This window comes from Panulirus ornatus, chromosome 26, assembly GCF_036320965.1.
Source record: "Panulirus ornatus isolate Po-2019 chromosome 26, ASM3632096v1, whole genome shotgun sequence".
In the NCBI taxonomy this organism is placed as follows: domain Eukaryota; kingdom Metazoa; phylum Arthropoda; class Malacostraca; order Decapoda; family Palinuridae; genus Panulirus; species Panulirus ornatus.
In genome coordinates, this window is record NC_092249.1 from 841262 (window position 1) to 862034 (window position 20773).

Consider the following 20773-nt stretch of genomic DNA (forward strand, 5'->3'; position numbering starts at 1 on the left):
CCTCGCCACACATTGAATAACGTCCCCCTCCCCCCCCCTCATGTGTGCGTGGGTAGCGCGTGGAAAAAGACATCAAAGGCCATTCGTTCACACTAGTTCTAGTGTCATGTAATTAATGCCCGAAACCACAGATCACTTTCCATTCCAAAGCCCCACAGAACTTTTCCATGGTTACCCCAGTTGCTTCAACATGCCCTGATTCAACCATTGACAGCACTTCTACCCCAGTATACCACATCGATCCAATTCACTATATTCCTTGCCCGCCTTTCAACCTCCAGGAATGTTCAGGCCCCGATCACTCAAAATCTTTTTCACTCCATCTTTCCACCTCCAATTTGGTCTCCCACTTCTCCTCTTTCCCTCCAACCTACGACACATATATCACTCTTGGTCATTCTTTCCTCACTCATTCTCTCCATGTGCCCAAACATTTCAAAACACCTTCTGCTCTCTCAACACGCTCTTTTTATTTCCACACTCTCTCTTACCCTTACATTACTTACTCGATCAAACACCTCAAACACATATTGTCCTTCAAACATCTCATTTTCAGGACTCCTCCCTCTGTGCACAACTCTATCCATAGGCCCAAGGCCTCGCAACCATACAACATTGTTTGGAATACTATTCCTTCAACATAACCATTTTTGCTTTACAGTAGATAATGTTTTCGACTTTCCACACATCTTCAAGGCTCCCAGAATTTTCGCCCCTCCCCCCCCTTGTTTATACACTTCCGCTTCCCAAAGGTTCATCTGCTGCCCAAATCCACTTCCCAGATATCTAAAAACACTTTCCATCATCCTGTTTTTCACCCATACAAACTTACCTCCCAATTTACTTGACCCTCAACCCCTACTGTACCTATAAAACCTTGCTCTTATTCCACATTTACTACTTAACAATCAATCTTTCACACACTTTTACCCAACTCAGTCCACATCTTCTTCATATTCTCACATTTAATCATCACACCATCGCTGTATCTTCAGCGAACAACACTGATCACTTCCCAAGCTGTTCTCATCTCCAACAGACTTCATATATTTCATTTAATTTTGTTTATGGATGGGGTTGTTAGGAAGGTGAATTGCAGTGTTTGTGGAAAGAGGGGCAAGTCTATGGAAGTCTGTTGGGGATATGACGAGAGTTGGGAAGTGTTTCAGTTGTTGTTGCTGAGATACATCGCTTGGTGTTGTTTCTTGTGAGAATTAACTGACAGAAAGAAGATGCGTGTATGAGGTTTGGTATAAGTGTTGTGTAGAGGATTGTTTTGTGGTAATGTGAATGTGAGCATGGTTATTAGGGTCTGTTGGGGTGTGGGTATTGTAAATTGGGTGGTATGTTGTTTGGTGTTTTATATGGAGGTTGTTTAAGTGTTTTTAGATATCGGGAGTGGGATTGGCAGCAAGTGGAACCAGGAATATCAGCAAACTTATACCTCTGAAATTTGAGCACTCACTTTATCGCCTTTGCCTTTGTACAATGGCACTATGATTTGGTAAACAGAGAAGAGGTAGTAAAAGCTTTGCGGAAGATGAAAGCCGGCAAGGCAGCAGGTTTGGATGGTATTGCAGTGGAATTTATTAAAAAAGGGGGTGACTGTATTGTTGACTGGTTGGTAAGGTTATTTAATGTATGTATGACTCATGGTGAGGTGCCTGAGGATTGGCGGAATGCGTGCATAGTGCCATTGCACAAAGGCAAAGGGGATAAGAGTGAGTGCTCAAATTACAGAGGTGTAAGTTTGTTGAGTATTGCTGGCAAATTATATGGGAGGGTATTGATTGAGAGGGTAAAGGCATGTACAGAGCATCAGATTGGGGAAGAGCAATGTGGTTTCAGAAGTGGTAGAGGATGTGTGGATCAGGTGTTTGCTTTGAAGAATGTATGTGAGAAATACTTAGAAAAGCAAATGGATTTGTATGTAGCATTTATGGATTTGGAGAAGGCATATGATAGAGTTGATAGAGATGCTCTGTGCAAGGTATTAAGAATATATGGTGTGGGAGGAAAGTTGTTAGAAGCAGTGAAAAGTTTTTATCGAGGATGTAAGTCATGTGTACGTGTAGGAAGAGAGGAAAGTGATTGGTTCTCAGTGAATGTAGGTTTGCGGCAGGGGTGTGTGATGTCTCCATGGTTGTTTAATTTGTTTATGGATGGGGTTGTTAGGGAGGTGAATGCAAGAGTTTTGGAAAGAGGGGCAAGTATGAAGTCTGTTGGGGATGAGAGAGCTTGGGAAGCGAGTCAGTTGTTGTTCGCTGATGATACAGCGCTGGTGGCTGATTCATGTGAGAAACTGCAGAAGCTGGTGACTGAGTTTGGTAAAGTGTGTGAAAGAAGAAAGTTAAGAGTAAATGTGAATAAGAGCAAGGTTATTAGGTACAGTAGGGTTGAGGGTCAATTCAATTGGGAAGTGAGTTTGAATGGAGAAAAACTGGAGGAAGTGAAGTGTTTTAGATATCTGGGAGTGGATCTGGCAGCGGATGGAACCATGGAAGCGGAAGTGGATCATAAGGTGGGGGAGGGGGCGAAAATTCTGGGAGCCTTGAAGAATGTGTGGAAGTCGAGAACATTATCTCGGAAAGCAAAAATGGGTATGTTTGAAGGAATAGTGGTTCCAACAATGTTGTATGGTTGCGAGGCGTGGACTATGGATAGAGTTGTGCGCAGGAGGATGGATGTGCTGGAAATGAGATGTTTGAGGACAATGTGTGGTGTGAGGTGGTTTGATCGAGTAAGTAACGTAAGGGTAAGAGAGATGTGTGGAAATAAAAAGAGCGTGGTTGAGAGAGCAGAAGAGGGTGTTTTGAAATGGTTTGGTCACATGGAGAGAATGAGTGAGGAAAGATTGACCAAGAGGATTTATGTGTCGGAGGTGGAGGGAACGAGGAGAAGAGGGAGACCAAATTGGAGGTGGAAAGATGGAGTGAAAAAGATTTTGTGTGATCGGGGCCTGAACATGCAGGAGGGTGAAAGGAGGGCAAGGAATAGAGTGAATTGGAGCGATGTGGTATACCGGGGTTGACGTGCTGTCAGTGGATTGAATCAAGGCATGTGTATGGGGGTGGGTTGGGCCATTTCTTTCGTCTGTCTCCTTGCGCTACCTCGCAAACGCGGGAGACAGCGACAAAGCAAAAAAAAAAAAAAAAAAATTTCATTTACATTTATTTTATGACTAGAATCATCTTGGCATAGTTGTAAATCCATGTCTCATTTTGCTTGATCTTTTACTGATGGGAATTATAGTGTGATGCAAGTCTGCTTACTTTCAGGGGTGACCCAAAGGTGGAAGTAGAAGATTTTAGTGATACCTTGGAAATGGAAATGGAAAGGGAAGAAAACAGTGATTCTTTGTTGAATCATACCCCCAAACAAACAGGACAGGCTTTGAGTAAGACCATATATACAGTATTTAGTGGAAGTATTGATTATTATCTTATCTATACAAATGCTTCCAGTTGGTTTTGATGCATTTTTAAAAAGGTCTTATTTTATTGAATGTACAGAAAAAAGTAGTGTATGTAGGGTGTTTGGGTTGGAGTGGTATGCGAAGTGAGAGAGTCATGGAGAGTGTTGAAAGCCTTGTGTAATTTGAAATGTGGTAAGGCAGCTGCTAGAAGCAGTAAGAAGTTTTTATCAAAGTGTGCAAGAGAGGAGAGTGAATGGTACCAAGTTAAGGTTGGTCTGCAGTAGTGGTGTGTGATGTCACCATGGTTGTTCAATTTGTTTATGGATGTTATGGTGAGGGAGGTAGATGCAAGAGTCTTGGAGAAAGGGGTGAATATGTAGTATATAGGGGATGAGAGGGCCTGGGAGGTGAGTCAATTGTTTGTTGATGATACAACACTGGTGGCAGATTTGAGAAACTGCAGAAGTTGGTAACTGAATTTGGAATAGTGTGTGTAGGGAGAAAGTTGAGATTGAATATGAATAAAAGCAAGGTTATGAGGTAAAGCAGGGCTAAGGGACTGGGTAGTAGGGATATGAGTTTAAATAGAGAAAAATTGGAAGAAGTGAAGTTTTGTATATATATGGGAGTGGACATGGCAGTGAATGGAACCATGGAAGTGGAAGTGAGTCATTGGATGAAGGAGGGGGCGAAGGTTCTGGGAGCTCTGAAGAGTGTGTGGAGAAAGAGAATGTTAGCTGGAAGGGCAGAAATAGGTATGTTTAAAGGCATAATAGTCCCAACAATATTATATGGATGCAAGGCATGGGATACAAATAAGGCTGTGCAGAGGAGATTGATGTGAGGTGGTTTGATTGAGTAAGCAGTGAATGGGTAAGGAAGATGTGTGGTAATAGAAAGAGTGTGTTTGAGAGAGCTGAAGAGGGTGTAGTGAAATGGTTTGGACATATAGAGAGAACCTGTGAGGAAATGTTGACAAAGAGGATATTTGTGTTTGAAGTGGAGGGAACAAGGACAGTAGGGAGACCAAACTGGAGATGGATGGAGTGAAAATAGATTCTGAGTGATTGGGACTTGAAGCTGCAGGAGGAGGATGGTGAAATACTTTGTTGCTGATGAATATCAATACACTCATTTAAGAAACTTCATAAAGTAAGAGAATAACATATGAAATGTAGTTTAATTTATTGCAGGTAATGAAGAGCAAGGATTTTTAACAGGTGCCATTAATGGGAACTGTATGAAGAACCAGTATGTGATGGCGTTCATATTCAATAAGGAGATATGTGTAGGGACTGAACAGGTAGCCCCACAGGTTAGTTACAGTAATTTTTTTACTTACTTTGAGGAAAAGAAGTATATTTTTGTATCATGCAAAATGTGAGTTTGTATATGCAAGAAAATTAGCTGCTGCATATGTTTCAGATCTAAATTTTAAAAGTAATGTCACTTGTAGAGCCACTCATAGCTGAACTAGGAAAATATAGTTAATATGAATTAGAAGGTTTTCACCCTGATATTTCAAGATTTTTTTCATATATATTCGACATTCCCCGTGTTAGTGAGGTAGCATCAAGAACAGAGGCTCTGAGCCTTAGATGGAAAATTCTCATTTGGCCCCCTTTTCTGTTCCTTCTTTTGGAAAAGTAAAAACTGGAGGGGAGGATTTCCAACCCCTCCTCACACGCTTTTTAGTTGCCTTCTACAATATGCAGGGAAAACATGGGAAGCATTCTTTCTTCCTTATCTCCAGGGATAATTTCTAAATTTTTTTTTATTATACTTAACCACCATCTCCCACGTTAGCGAGGTAGCGCAAGGAAACAGACAATGAATGGCCCAACCCACACACATACACATATATATATATATACATAAATGCTCACACATGCACATATACATACATATACATTTCAATGTTATATTTATTGCTTTGAAGAATGTATGTGAGAAATACTTAGAAAAGCAAATGGATTTGTATGTAGCATTTATGGATCTGGAGAAGGCATATGATAGAGTTGATAGAGATGCTCTGTGGAAGGTATTAAGAATATATGGTGTGGGAGGAAAGTTGTTAGAAGTAGTGAAAAGTTTTTATCGAGGATGTAAGGCATGTGTACGTGTAGGAAGAGAGGAAAGTGATTGGTTCTCAGTGAATGTAGGTTTGCGGCAGGGGTGTGTGATGTCTCCATGGTTGTTTAATTTGTTTATGGATGGGGTTGTTAGGGAGGTAAATGCAAGAGTTTTGGAAAGAGGGGCAAGTATGAAGTCTGTTGGGGATGAGAGAGCTTGGGAAGTGAGTCAGTTGTTGTTCGCTGATGATACAGCGCTGGTGGCTGATTCATGTGAGAAACTGCAGAAGCTGGTGACTGAGTTTGGTAAAGTGTGTGGAAGAAGAAAGTTAAGAGTAAATGTGAATAAGAGCAAGGTTATTAGGTACAGTAGGGTTGAGGGTCAAGTCAGTTGGGAGGTGAGTTTGAATGGAGAAAAACTGGAGGAAGTGAAGTGTTTTAGATATCTGGGAGTGAATCTGGCAGCGGATGGAACCATGAAAGTGGAAGTGGATCATAGGGTGGGGGAGGGGGCGAAAATTCTGGGGGCCTTGAAGAATGTGTGGAAGTCGAGAACATTATCTCGGAAAGCAAAAATGGGTATGTTTGAAGGAATAGTGGTTCCAACAATGTTGTATGGTTGCGAGGCGTGGGCTATGGATAGAGTTGTGCGTAGGAGGATGGATGTGCTGGAAATGAGATGTTTGAGGACAATGTGTGGTGTGAGGTGGTTTGATCGAGTGAGTAACGTAAGGGTAAGAGAGATGTGTGGAAATAAAAAGAGCGTGGTTGAGAGAGCAGAAGAGGGTGTTTTGAAATGGTTTGGGCACATGGAGAGAATGAGTGAGGAAAGATTGACCTAGAGGATATATGTGTCGGAGGTGGAAGGAACGAGGAGAAGAGGGAGACCAAATTGGAGGTGGAAAGATGGAGTGAAAAAGATTTTGTGTGATTGGGGCCTGAACATGCAGGAGGGTGAAAGGAGGGCAAGGAATAGAGTGAATTGGAGCGATGTGGTATACCGGGGTTGACGTGCTGTCAGTGGATTGAATCAAGGCATGTGAAGTGTCTGGGGTAAACCATGGAAAGCTGTGTAGGTATGTATATTTGCGTGCGTGGACGTATGTATATGCATGTGTATGGGGGGGGGTTGGGCCATTTCTTTCGTCTGTTTCCTTGCGCTACCTCGCAAACGCGGGAGACAGCGACAAAGTATAATAAATTTATTTATTTATTATTTTGCTTTGTCGCTGTCTCTCGCGTTTGCGAGGTAGCGCAAGGAAACAGACGAAAGAAATGGCCCAACCCACCCCCATACACATGTATATACATACGCGTCCACAGACGCAAATATACATACCCATACATCTCAATGTATACATATATATACACACACAGACACATACATATATACACATGCACACAATTCACACTGTCTGCCTTTATTCATTCCCATCGCCACCTCGCCACACATAGAATAACGTCCCCCTCCCCCCCTCATGTGTGCGAGGTAGCGCTAGGAAAAGACAACAAAGGCCCCATTCGTTCACACTCAGTCTCTAGCTGTCATGTAATAATGCCCGAAACCACAGCTCCCTTTCCACATCAAGGCCCCCACAGAACTTTCCATGGTTTACCCCAGATGCTTCACATGCCCTGATTCAATCCATTGACAGCACATCTACCCCAGTATACCACATCGATCCAATTCACTCTATTCCTTGCCCGCCTTTCACCCTCCTGCATGTTCAGGCCCCGATCACTCAAAATCTTTTTCACTCCATCTTTCCACCTCCAATTTGGTCTCCCACTTCTCCTCATTCCCTCCACCTCCGACACATATATCCTCTTGGTCAATCTTTCCTCACTCATTCTCTCCATGTGCCCAAACCATTTCAAAACACCTTCTGCTCTCTCAACCACGCTCTTTTTATTTCCACACATCTCTCTTACCCTTACATTACTTACTCGATCAAACCACCTCACACCACATATTGTCCTCAAACATCTCATTTCCAGGACATCCACCCTCCTGTGCACAACTCTATCCATAGCCCACGCCTCGCAACCATACAACATTGTTGGAACTACTATTCCTTCAAACATAACCATTTTTGCTTTCAGAGATAATGTTTTCGACTTCCACACATTCTTCAAGGCTCCCAGAATTTTCGCCCCCTCCCCCACCCTTGATTCACTTCCGCTTCCATGGTTCCATCTGCTGCCAGATCCACTCCCAGATATCTAAAACACTTTACTTCATCCTGTTTTTCTCCATTCAAACTTACCTCCCAATTTACTTGACCCTCAACCCTACTGTACCTAATAACCTTGCTCTTATTCACATTTACTCTTAACTTTCTTCTTTCACACACTTTACCAAACTCAGTCACCAGCTTCTGCAGTTTCTCACATGAATCAGCCACCAGCGCTGTATCATCAGCGAACAACAACTGACTCACTTCCCAAGCTGTCTCATCTCCAACAGACTTCATACATTTCATTTAATTTGTTTATGGATGGGGTTGTTAGGAAGGTGAATGCAAGAGTTTTGGAAAGAGGGGCAAGTATGAAGTCTGTTGGGGATGAGAGAGCTTGGGAAGTGAGTCAGTTGTTGTTCGCTGATGATACAACGCTGGTGGCTGATTCATGTGAGAAACTGCAGAAGCTGGTGACTGAGTTTGGTAAAGTGTGTGAAAGAGGAAAGTTAAGAGTAAATGTGAATGAGAGCAAGGTTATTAGGTACAGTAGGGTTGAGGGTCAAGTCAATTGGGAGGTAAGTTTGAATGGAGAAAAACAGGAGGAAGTAAAGTGTTTTAGATATCTGGGAGTGGATCTGGCAGCAGATGGAACCAGGAATACTCAGCAAACTTATACCTCTGAAATTTGAGCACTCACTCTTATCTCCTTTGCCTTTGTACAATGGCACTATGCACGCATTCCGCCAATCCTTAGGCACCTCACCATGAGTCATACATACATTAAATAACCTTACCAACCAGTCAATAATACAGTCACCCACTTTTTTAATAAATTCCACTGCAATACCATTCAAACCTGCTGCCTTGCCGGCTTTCATCTTCCGCAAAGCTTTTACTACCTCTTCTCTGTTTACCAAATCATTTTCCCTAACCCTCTCACTTTGCACACCACCTCGACCAAAACACCCTATATCTGCCACTCTATCATCAAACACCTTCAACAAACCTTCTAAATACTCACTCCATCTCCTTCTCAAATCGCCACTAATTGTTATCACCTCCCCATTTGCGCCCTTCACTGAAGTTCCCATTTGCTCCCTTGTCTTACACACTTTATTTACCTCCTTCCAGAACATCTTTTTATTCTCCCTAAAATTTAATGATACTCTCTCACCCCAACTCTCATTTGCCCTCTTTTTCACCTCTTGCACCTTTCTCTTGACCTCCTGTCTCTTTCTTTTATACATCTCCCACTCAATTGCATTTTTTCCCTGCATATATAAATATGATTTGGTAAACAGAGAAGAGGTAGTGAAAGCTTTGCGGAAGATGAAAGCCGGCAAGGCAGCAGGTTTGGATGGTATTGCAGTGGAATTTATTAAAAAAGGGGGTGACTGTATTGTTGACTGGTTGGTAAGGTTATTTAATGTATGTATGACTCATGGTGAGGTGCCTGAGGATTGGCGGAATGCGTGCATAGTGCCATTGTACAAAGGCAAAGGGGATAAGAGTGAGTGCTCAAATTACAGAGGTATAAGTTTGTTGAGTATTCCTGGTAAATTATATGGGAGGGTATTGATTGAGAGGGTGAAGGCATGTACAGAGCATCAGATTGGGGAAGAGCAGTGTGGTTTCAGAAGTGGTAGAGGATGTGTGGATCAGGTGTTTGCTTTGAAGAATGTATGTGAGAAATACCTAGAAAAGCAAATGGATTTGTATGTAGCATTTATGGATCTGGAGAAGGCATATGATAGAGTTGATAGAGATGCTCTGTGGAAGGTATTAAGAATATATGGTGTGGGAGGAAAGTTGTTAGAAGCAGTGAAAAGTTTTTATCGAGGATGTAAGTCATGTGTACGTGTAGGAAGAGAGGAAAGTGATTGGTTCTCAGTGAATGTAGGTTTGTGGCAGGGGTGTGTGATGTCTCCATGGTTGTTTAATTTGTTTATGGATGGGGTTGTTAGGGAGGTAAATGCAAGAGTTTTGGAAAGAGGGGCAAGTATGAAGTCTGTTGGGGATGAGAGAGCTTGGGAAGTGAGTCAGTTGTTGTTCGCTGATGATACAGCGCTGGTGGCTGATTCATGTGAGAAACTGCAGAAGCTGGTGACTGAGTTTGGTAAAGTGTGTGGAAGAAGAAAGTTAAGAGTAAATGTGAATAAGAGCAAGGTTATTAGGTACAGTAGGGTTGAGGGTCAAGTCAATTGGGAGCTGAGTTTGAATGGAGAAAAACTGGAGGAAGTGAAGTGTTTTAGATATCTGGGAGTGGATCTGGCAGCGGATGGAACCATGGAAGCGGAAGTGGATCATAGGGTGGGGGAGGGGGCGAAAATTCTGGGAGCCTTGAAGAATGTGTGGAAGTCGAGAACATTATCTCGGAAAGCAAAAATGGGTATGTTTGAAGGAATAGTGGTTCCAACAATGTTGTATGGTTGCGAGGCATGGGCTATGGATAGAGTTGTGCGCAGGAGGATGGATGTGCTGGAAATGAGATGTTTGAGGACAATGTGTGGTGTGAGGTGGTTTGATCGAGTGAGTAACGTAAGGGTAAGAGAGATGTGTGGAAATAAAAAGAGCGTGGTTGAGAGAGCAGAAGAGGGTGTTTTGAAGTGGTTTGGGCACATGGAGAGGATGAGTGAGGAAAGATTGACCAAGAGGATATATGTGTCGGAGGTGGAGGGAGCAAGGAGAAGAGGGAGACCAAATTGGAGGTGGAAAGATGGAGTGAAAAAGATTTTGTGTGATCGGGGCCTGAACATGCAGGAGGGTGAAAGGAGGGCAAGGAATAGAGTGAATTGGAGCGATGTGGTATACCGGGGTTGACGTGCTGTCAGTGGATTGAATCAAGGCATGTGAAGCGTCTGGGGTAAACCATGGAAAGCTGTGTAGGTATGTATATTTGCGTGTGTGGACGTATGTATATACATGTGTATGGGGGGGGGTTGGGCCATTTCTTTCGTGTGTTTCCTTGCGCTACCTCGCAAACGCGGGAGACAGCGACAAAGTATAAAAAAAAAAAAAAAATATATATATATATATATATATATATATATATATATATATATATATATATATATATATATATATATATATATATATATGCAGGAGGGTGAAAGGCATGCAAGGAATAGGGTGAATTGGAACGATATGGTATACCGGGGTCGACGTGCTGTCAGTAGATTGAACCAGGGCATGTGAAGCGTCTGGGGTAAACCATGGAAAGTTGTGTGGGGCCTGGATGTGGAAAGGGAGCTGTGGTTTCGGTGCATTATTACATGACAGCTAGAGACTGAGTGTGAACGAATGTAGCCTTTGTTGTCTTTTCCTAGTGCTACGTTGTGGACATGAGCGGGAAGGGGGTTGTTATTTCATATGTGGCAGGGTGGCGATGGGAATGAATGAAGGCTGACAGTATGAATTATGTACATGTGTATATATGTATATGTCTGTGTCTATATATATGTATACGTTGAGATGTATAGGTATGTATATTTGCGTGTGTGGACATGTATGTATATACATGTGTATGTGTGTGGGTTGGGCTATTCTTTCGTCTGTTTCCTTGCGCTACCTCGCTAATGCGGGAGACAGCGACAAAGCAAAATATAAATAATTAAATAAATATATATACATATGATATACATATGATAAGAAAAAAAGTTCATTTTCATTTTGTTATGCTTTTTGTATAGTATGCCTGAGAATGAATAAACTTTCCAACAGGTAACCTATGCTGTCTTGGGACTCTATAAGGAGATTATTGCAAAATCTAAAGAATATGGAACCTTCACACAAGCCTGGGAAGAAAATGGGTAAGATATTTTGATTGTTTTAGTGGACAGCATAATTTTGCAAGTATTTGTATATAGTTTTTCCCTTGTAACTGATGATGCTTGGTGATGTATTGTCTTCCATCGATGTGATATCATGGACAAATATCATGGATAATGATTTTGATATGCTAGCCCAATATTTCTCAAAGGTTTAGTGATTGTAAAAGCTTTCAGTTCCAAAATAGATGGCTAAAGAATTGTGTTGCTTGTTTCCAAGTCATTATCCTAGAATTATTATTTACGTACCAGCTGTCCATTAGGCCAGGTTGCACAGTCTTTTCACTTCTTGGGCCACATTAATTTACAGATCATAAGGTCATGCTGCAGAACTTATACATGTTAAAATTCTGAACACTTAGTTTATATATAGCCCTAATTCTCCATGCTTAGTGCAATAGAGTTACAGTTCATATTTTCCAATAGCCAGTCAACCATAAAATATTGATGGATAGGATTTTTTTGTATTCATTAGGCCTAAACTTATTCTGTGAAAAAGAAAAGTATAATCACCTTTCAGAGGCTGACTTCTTTATGTGACTCTTGGCATTGCATTTCTGAAACAAGTTTCTTAATGTTGGTATAAAGTTTTGTAATTCACCAGATTCACATACGAGCTTAGGTTCTTGTTCACTCGGTGTCAAGCCTCTGACTAATTATTGAGATTCATGAGTGTGCTCAAAGCTGTAAATGGAGCCAAATAAGCATAGATAAATAACGTGCTTTTTGCACTTGTATGGATACTGATCTTGCTCTGATCATGAGGCAAGCATTTATTGAAATTGAGGAGTTGGCAGTTTAATGATCTTTTGTTCAGTTTTACATGTGGCATTCCGGGCCACACAGCATTTAGATTAGGGTCACGTGGCCCACGAGCTGCTGGTTGTGCATCCATGATGTATAGGTATAGTCCACTGTGTACGTGTTACTGGACTTCTGGAAATGGTTACACTGCAAGTGAAAAGTCACCTCCAGTGAGGCTTATCATTGTTTATAGATAGAAAGGAGTACAGTCTCTTCAAGGATCTTTTCACTCCATAGGAGTTCATTATTTCCTTGCTTCTGCATGAGATGTAACTTTGAAGCTGTAGAAATCCCTTAAAAGGGGTTCTGGAGTTTTATATTAACGATAATACATTATGCAAACAATCCAGAGAGAGGTTTGGCCAGGTATTTAAGACATAGGAGGCTCAAGTGGTTAATCTGTGCCAGTATCTCCGGACATCTTAGGAAGAGTTTCATATTATACACTTGAGCTTTTTTCTCTGACTCGGTAGCTTATACTGATAATTTTTGATAAATATTGTAAATGCTTTTGCATATTCTGCGCTAAAGGGATATGGATTCTTTATTCAGCTTTGGATTTTCATAATGTTTGTTTTTACCACTTAGGGTAATGGATAATATTTTTACACCCTCGGTATTAGTGCATCAGATCAACTCCAGGATATTAGGCATCCCTGCTCTTTAATCTTCTTCTGGACTCATCACTAGGAATGGTAGTCTGCAGAATTGATTATGCAGACTTTGCTTGCAAGTGAAAATGAAATGATGTATGGATTCATAAGGCTGCATGGATTGTGAGAGGATTGAATTAAGAATATGACTTGGATATATTTTTTTTTTTTTTTTTTTTTTTTTTCATACGATTCGCCATTTCCCGCACTTGCGAGGTAGCGCTAAGAACAGAGGACTGGGCCTTAGAGGGAAAATCCTCACCTGGCCCCCTTCTCTGTTCCTTCTTTTGGAAAATTAAAAAAAAAACGAGAGGGGAGGATTTCCAGCCACCCGCTCCCTCCCCATTTAGTCGCCTTCTACGACACGCAGGGAATACGTGGGAAGTATTCTTTCTCCCCTATCCCCAGGGATATATTTAGGAAAGGTAATTTAGATGTGTTAAGTAAGAGAGTGATTTATATGTGATTACCTATTATGTATAGCATGAGGTAGGATTTTATGCACTGAATGGGGCCCCATCTTTTGAACTTTCTCAGCAGACACCTTTTTAAACAACTGTACACTGTTGGTATTCACAGTCTGTTCATCCAGTACAAGCTATAAAGCTACTTCTTTACGTCTATTTTAACATTGTTCTAGCTTAATATCTTGTTATAGCCTCTAGTTGCTCTATATATGCATCTTTCAATGAACTGTTTTATCTCAGCTTTATCAAAGTGGCCTAGGAACTTGAAGGTTGTGATCAAGTAATGCCTTACTCTTCTCACTTTCATGGAGGCCTATGAATCTCAGCCCTGTTGATTCTAGCAACAGAATTTTTGCCCTCTTCTGGATTTTCTCATATTAGTTGTTTGTCCATTTTAAAGTGCAGTGACCAAACGTGGGAAGCATATTCTAGTTTTGACCTGATATATGCTGTGAATAGTTTATATATGTTTGTGTGTGAGTGTTTAAGAGAGGGACAAAGTTAAGGGGTATTGGAATATTTTACTGGACAGTATAGATGGCAGTGCAAAGAAAGGTGAATGGTATGAAAAGATGGTTGACTATTGTTATGTACGTTTTAGGGAATTGAGTATGGAACTCAAGTGGCATTAAGAATGTGGGAAGGAATGGGATTTATTCATATATATATATATTTTTTATCATTATTATTATTATTATTTTGCTTTGTCGCTGTCTTCCGCGTTAGTGAGGTAGTGCAAGGAAACAGACAAAAGAATGGCCCAACCCACCCACATACACATGTTTATACATACACTTCCACACACGCAAATATACATACCTATACATCTCAACGTATTTTTTATTTATTTATTTTGCTTTGTTGCTGTCTCCCGCGTTTGCGAGGTAGTGCAAGGAAACAGATGAAAGAAGTGCCCCAACCCACCCACATACACATGTATATACATACACGTCCACACACGCAAATATACATACCCATACATCTCAATGTACACATATATATACACACACAGACACCTACATATATACACATGTACATAATTCATACAGTCTGCCTTTATTCATTCCCATCGCTACCTCGCCACACACGAAATAACAACCCCCTCCCCTTGCATGTGCGCGAGGTAGTGCTAGGAAAAGACAACAAAGGCCACATTCGTTCAAACTCAGTCTCTCGCTGTCATGTAATAATGCACCGAAACCACAGCTCCCTTTCCACATCCAGGCCCCACAGAACTTTCCATGGTTTTCACATGCCCTGGTTCAATCCATTGACAGCACGTCGACCCCGGTATATCATGTTGTTCCAATTCACTCTATTCCTTGCACGCCTTTCATCCTCCTGCATGTTCAGGCCTGATCACTCAAAATCTTTTTCACTCCATCTTTCCACCTCCAATTTGGTCTCCCACTTCTCCTCGTTCCCTCCACCTCTGACACATATATCCTCTTGGTCAATCTTTTCTCACTCATTCTCTCCATGTGACCAAACCATTTCAAAACACCCTCTTCTGCCCTCTCAACCACACTTTTTATTACCACACATCTCTACCCTATTATTACTTACTCGATCAAACCTCCTTACACCACATATTGTCCTCAAACATCTCATTTCCATCACATTCACCCTCCTCTGCACAACTTTATCTATATATATATATATTTATTATATTTATTTTGCTTTGTCGCTGTCTCCCGCGTTTGCGAGGTAGCGTAAGGAAACAGACGAAAGAAATGGCCCAACCCACCCCCATATACATGTATATACATACACATCTACACACGCAAATATACATACCTATACATCTCAATGTACACATATATATACACACACAGACACATACATATATACCCATGCACACAATTCACACTGTCTGCCTTTATTCATTCCCATCGCCACCTCGCCACACATGGAATACCATCCCCCTCCCCCCTCGTGTGTGCGAGGTAGCGCTAGGAAAAGACAACAAAGGCCCCATTCGTTCACACTCAGTCTCTAGCTGTCATGCAATAATGCTCAAAACCACAGCTCCCTTTCCACATCCAGGCCCCACACAACTTTCCATGGTTTACCCCAGTTGCTTCACATGCCCTGATTCAATCCACTGACAGCACGTCAACCCTGGTATACCGCATCGATCCAATTCACTCTATTCCTTGCCCGCCTTTCACCCTCCTGCATAGTTAGGCCCTGATCACTCAAAATCTTTTTCACTCCATCTTTCCACCTCCAATTTGGTCTCCCACTTCTCCTCGTTCCCTCCACATCCGACAAATATATCCTCTTGGTCAATCTTTCCTCACTCATTCTCTCCATGTGCCCAAACCATTTCAAAACACCCTCTTCTGCTCTCTCAACTACGCTCTTTTTATTTCCACACATCTCTCTTACCCTTACATTACTTACTCGATCAAACCACCTCACACCACACATTGTCCTCAAACATCTCATTTCCAGCACATCCACCCTCCTGCGCACAACTCTATCCATAGCCCACACCTCGCAACCATACAACATTGTTGGAACCACTATTCCTTCAAACATACCCATTTTCGCTTTCCAAGTTAATTTTCTCGACTTCCACAAATTCTCCAAGGCTCCCAGGATTTTCGCCCCCTCCCCCGCCCTATGATTCACTTCCGCTTCCATGGTTCCATCCGCTGCCAGATCCACTCCCAGATATCTAAAACACTTTACTTCCTCCAGTTTTTCTCCATTCAAACTTACCTCCCAATTGACTTGACCCTCAACCCTACTGTACCTAATAACCTTGCTCTTATTCACATTTACTCTTAACTTTCTTCTTTCACACACTTTATATATATATATATATATATATATATATATATATATATATATATATATATATATATATATATTTCTTTCTTTTCTTTTAAACTATTCGCCATTTCCCACGTTAGCGAGGTAGCGTTAAGAACAGAGGACTGGGCCTTTTTTGGAATATCCTCACCTGGCCCCCTCTGTTCCTTCTTTTGGAAAATTAAAAAAAAATGAGAGGGGAGGATTTCCAGCCCCCCGCTCCCTCCCCTTTTAGTCGCCTTCTACGACATGCAGGGAATACATGGGAAGTATTCTTAATCCCCCATCCCCAGGGATGATATATATATATATATATATATATATATATATATATATATATATATATTTTCTTTTTTTTTTGCTTTGTCGCTGTCTCCCGCGTTTGCGAGGTAGCGCAAGGAAACAGACGAAAGAAATGGCCCAATCCACCCCCATACACATGTATATACATATGTCCACACACACAAATATATATACCTACACAGCTTTCCATGGTTTACCCCAGACGCTTCACATGCCCTGATTCAATCCACTGACAGCACGTCAACCCCGGTATACCACATCAATCCAATTCACTCTATTCCTTGCCCTCCTTTCACCCTCCTGCATGTTCAGGCCCTGATCACACAAAATCTTTTTCACTCCATCTTTCCACCTCCAATTTGGTCTCCCACTTCTCCTCGTTCCCTCCACCTCCGACACATATATCATCTTGGTCAATCTTTCCTCACTCATTCTCTCCATGTGCCCAAACCATTTCAAAACACCCTCTTCTGCTCTCTCAACCACGCTCTTTTTATTTCCACACATCTCTCTTACCCTTACGTTACTTACTCGATCAAACCACCTCACACCACACATTGTCCTCAGACATCTCATTTCCAGCACATCCATCCTCCTGCGCACAACTCTATCCATAGCCCACGCCTCGCAGCCGTTCAACATTGTTGGAACCACTATTCCTTCAAACATACCCATTTTTGCTTTCCGAGATAATGTTCTCAACTTCCACACATTCTTCAAGGCTCCCAGGATTTTCGCCCCCTCCCCCACCCTATGATTCACTTCCGCTTCCATGGTTCCATCCGCTGCCAGATCCACTCCCAGATATCTAAAACACTTTACTTTCTCCAGTTTTTCTCCATTCAAACTTACCTCCCAGTTGACTTGACCCTCAACCCTACTGTACCTAATAACCTTGCTCTTATTCACATTTACTCTTAACTTTCTTCTTTCACACACTTTACCAAACTCAGTCACCAGCTTCTGCAGTTTGTCACATGAATCAGCCACCAGCGCTGTATCATCAGCGAACAACAACTGACTCACTTCCCAAGCTCTCTCATCCACAACAGACTTCATACTTGCCCCTCTTTCCAAAATTCTTGCATTCACCTCCCTAACAACCCCATCCGTAAACAAATTAAAGAACCATGGAGACATCACACACCCCTGCCGCAAACCTACATTCACTGAGAACCAATCACTTTCCTCTCTACCTACACGTACACATGCCTTACATCCTCGATAAAAACTTTTCACTGCTTCTAACAACTTGCCTCACACACCATATATTCTTAATACCTTGCACAGAGCATCTCTATCAACTCTATCATATGCCTTCTCCAGATCCATAAATGCTACATACAAATCCATTTGCTTTTCTAAGTATTTCTCACATACATTCTTCAAAGCAAACACCTGATCCACACATCCTCTACCACTTCTGAAACCACACTGCTCTTCCCCAATCTGATGCTCTGTACATGCCTTCACCCTCTCAATCAATACCCTCCCATATAATTTACCAGGAATACTCAACAAACTTATACCTCTGTAATTTGAGCACTCACTCTTATCCCCTTTGCCTTTGTACAATGGCACTATGCACGCATTCCGCCAATCCTCAGGCACCTCACCATGAGTCATACATACATTAAATAACCTTACCAACTCCTTATTAAAAAGGGGGTGACTGTATATATGGGGAGGTGATAACAAGTAGTGGTGATGTGAGAAGGAGATGGAGGGAGTATTTTGAAGGTTTGTTGAATGTGTTTGATGATAGAGTGGCAGATGTGGGGTGTCTTGATTGAGGTGGTGTGCAAAGTGAGAGGGTTAGGGAAAATGATTTGGTAAATAGAGAAGAGGTAGTAAAAGCTTTGCGGAAGATGAAAGCCGGCAAAGCAGCAGGTTTGGATGTCATTGCAGTGGAATTTATTAAAAAGGGGGGTGACTGTATTGTTGACTGGTTGGTAAGGTTATTTAATGTATGTATGACTCATGGTGAGGTGCCTGAGGATTGGCGGAATGCTTGCATAGTGCCATTGTACAAAGGCAAAGGGGATAAGAGTGAGTGTTCAAATTACAGAGGTATAAGTTTGTTGAGTATTCCTGGTAAATTATATGGGAGGGTATTGATTGAGAGGGTGAAGGCATGTACAGAGCATCAGATTGGGGAAGAGCAGTGTGGTTTCAGAAGTGGTAGAGGATGTGTGGATCAGGTGTTTGCTTTGAAGAATGTATGCGAGAAATACTTAGAAAAACAAATGGATTTGTATGTAGCATTTATGGATCTGGAGAAGGCATATGATAGAGTTGATAGAGATGCTCTGTGGAAGGTATTAAGAATATATGGTGTGGGAGGCAAGTTGTTAGAAGCAGTGAAAAGTTTTTATCGAGGATGTAAGGCATGTGTATGTGTAGGAAGAGAGGAAAGTGATTGGTTCTCAGTGAATGTAGGTTTGCGGCAGGGGTGTGTGATGTCTCCATGGTTGTTTGATTTGTTTATGAATGGGGTTGTCAGGGAGGTGAATGCAAGAGTTTTGGAAAGAGGGGCAAGTATGCAGTCTGTTGTGGATGAGAGAGCTTGGGAAGTGAGTCAGTTGTTGTTTGCTGATGATACAGCGCTGGTGGCTGATTCATGTAAGACACTGCAGAAGCTGGTGACTGAGTTTGGTAAAGTGTGTGAAAGAAGAAAGTTAAGAGTAAATGTGAATAAGAGCAAGGTTATTAGGTACAGTAGGGTTGAGGGTCAAGTCAATTGGGAGGTAAGTTTGAATGGAGAAAGGCTGGAGGAAGTGAAGTGTTTTAGATATCTGGGAGTGGATCTGGCAGCGGATGGAACCATGGAAGCGGAAGTGAATCATAGGGTGGGGGAGGGGGCGAAAATTCTGGGAGCCTTGAAGAATGTTTGGAAGTCGAGAACATTATCTCGGAAAGCAACCTTCCAGTTAAAGTATCCCACATCAAGTTACAGGAATGTATATTACTTTTTGGTGTATTTTATTTAGTGAACTGTAATATAGACATATAATGCAAAAGAAATAGCTTTTTTGCGCATGGCAGGGAAATTTCTGTAGAATTGCAGTTTTTGGATAAAATATCTGGCATTCACTATTGCTGTCTTACATACCATCAAATAGTCAATTTTACTTTTGGCTTTTCTCAATCCCCCTTTTCAGAACTACATGCTGCAACTATAAGAACATCCCCATTTGTTTCCCTGAAGTATTTTATTGGTTTGATGTTCATGTAATAATTTGAGTTGTGATATGATTATAGATATTTAAAGATATTTATTGTTTTTCAGTGAAAAGAAGGTGTTTTATTATGGCAGTGATTCTAAAGAGCTGTTTCATCTACAACGCCAGTGTCTGTCTTTGGGCCTTCCTACATACCTGGTCCAGAGCTCTGTTGCAGCTTCGACAGTACTAGCCTTATTTATGGAAGAAAGTCTTGGTAGTAGTCTTTTGAAGAATGTGCAGCCCATTGGTACATGATCATCAGTGCAAAAGCATAAACAAATACATTTAACTGAAGTATTACTACTTGAGTATTACTATATACAGTATTTGTACTTTTATAAAGTTTATCAAGCATATAGCAAAGCATAACGATTGCTTGGTTCTTACAGTGTATATAATTTGATAAGTTCAGGATATTGTTTCAGGACTAAATCTCTGATATTTTTGCATGGATGAAAGCATATTAGAAAGCAGAGGCATTTTGACAGAAAATAAGATATTAAGAGATATGAACATGAGGCATATTTAGAATTGTATACAAGATTTTTGTATATCATTTTAAATCTGTGTTTAAGTATGAAATTGAAATATGTACAGAAACATTATTTGGCTTAAGTATATGTGTGAAGGAGTTGACTGTAATTCACATAATGAGTTTATTATGTAACCATCTACAGTTTTTATACTGGTAGTTTTCTCATAAGTCATCAGTTTCTGAGTCCTTCCATGTGTAATAAGAAAGGTGGAGTTACCCCATTCTCAGAACATATAGAACTATAAAAAGATATTAATCTTCTTTATTCATTCCACTGCATACAAGAAGAAATTAAATGAAGACAATATTGAAAAATTTCACCGGGAATTAGAAATACAAATCACATTCAAAATTTAGTTTTTTCAGTACTTCATTTGCATTGCTTTGCTACATGTGATTACCAGAAGTATATCTATTGGGTAGTTTTCCAGTTTCTAATATGGATATTTATTGGTGTGATAGCTGAGATAATG

General features: G+C 41.1%; 1 protein-coding gene across 1 annotated transcript in view; it reads left to right on the forward strand.

Moving 5' to 3' along the window:
• Positions 1–20552, forward strand: part of LOC139757388 (uncharacterized) — a 34654-nt gene extending 14102 nt beyond the window's left edge. Inside the window, exons 6-9 of the mRNA XM_071677820.1 lie at positions 3279–3397; positions 4609–4730; positions 11388–11476; positions 19831–20552. Coding sequence (XP_071533921.1) covers positions 3279–3397; positions 4609–4730; positions 11388–11476; positions 19831–20020 — 520 coding nt within the window. The 3' untranslated portion in view covers positions 20021–20552. The remainder of the gene's footprint in view (positions 1–3278; positions 3398–4608; positions 4731–11387; positions 11477–19830) is intronic.
• The last annotated feature ends 221 nt before the right edge of the window (positions 20553–20773 follow it).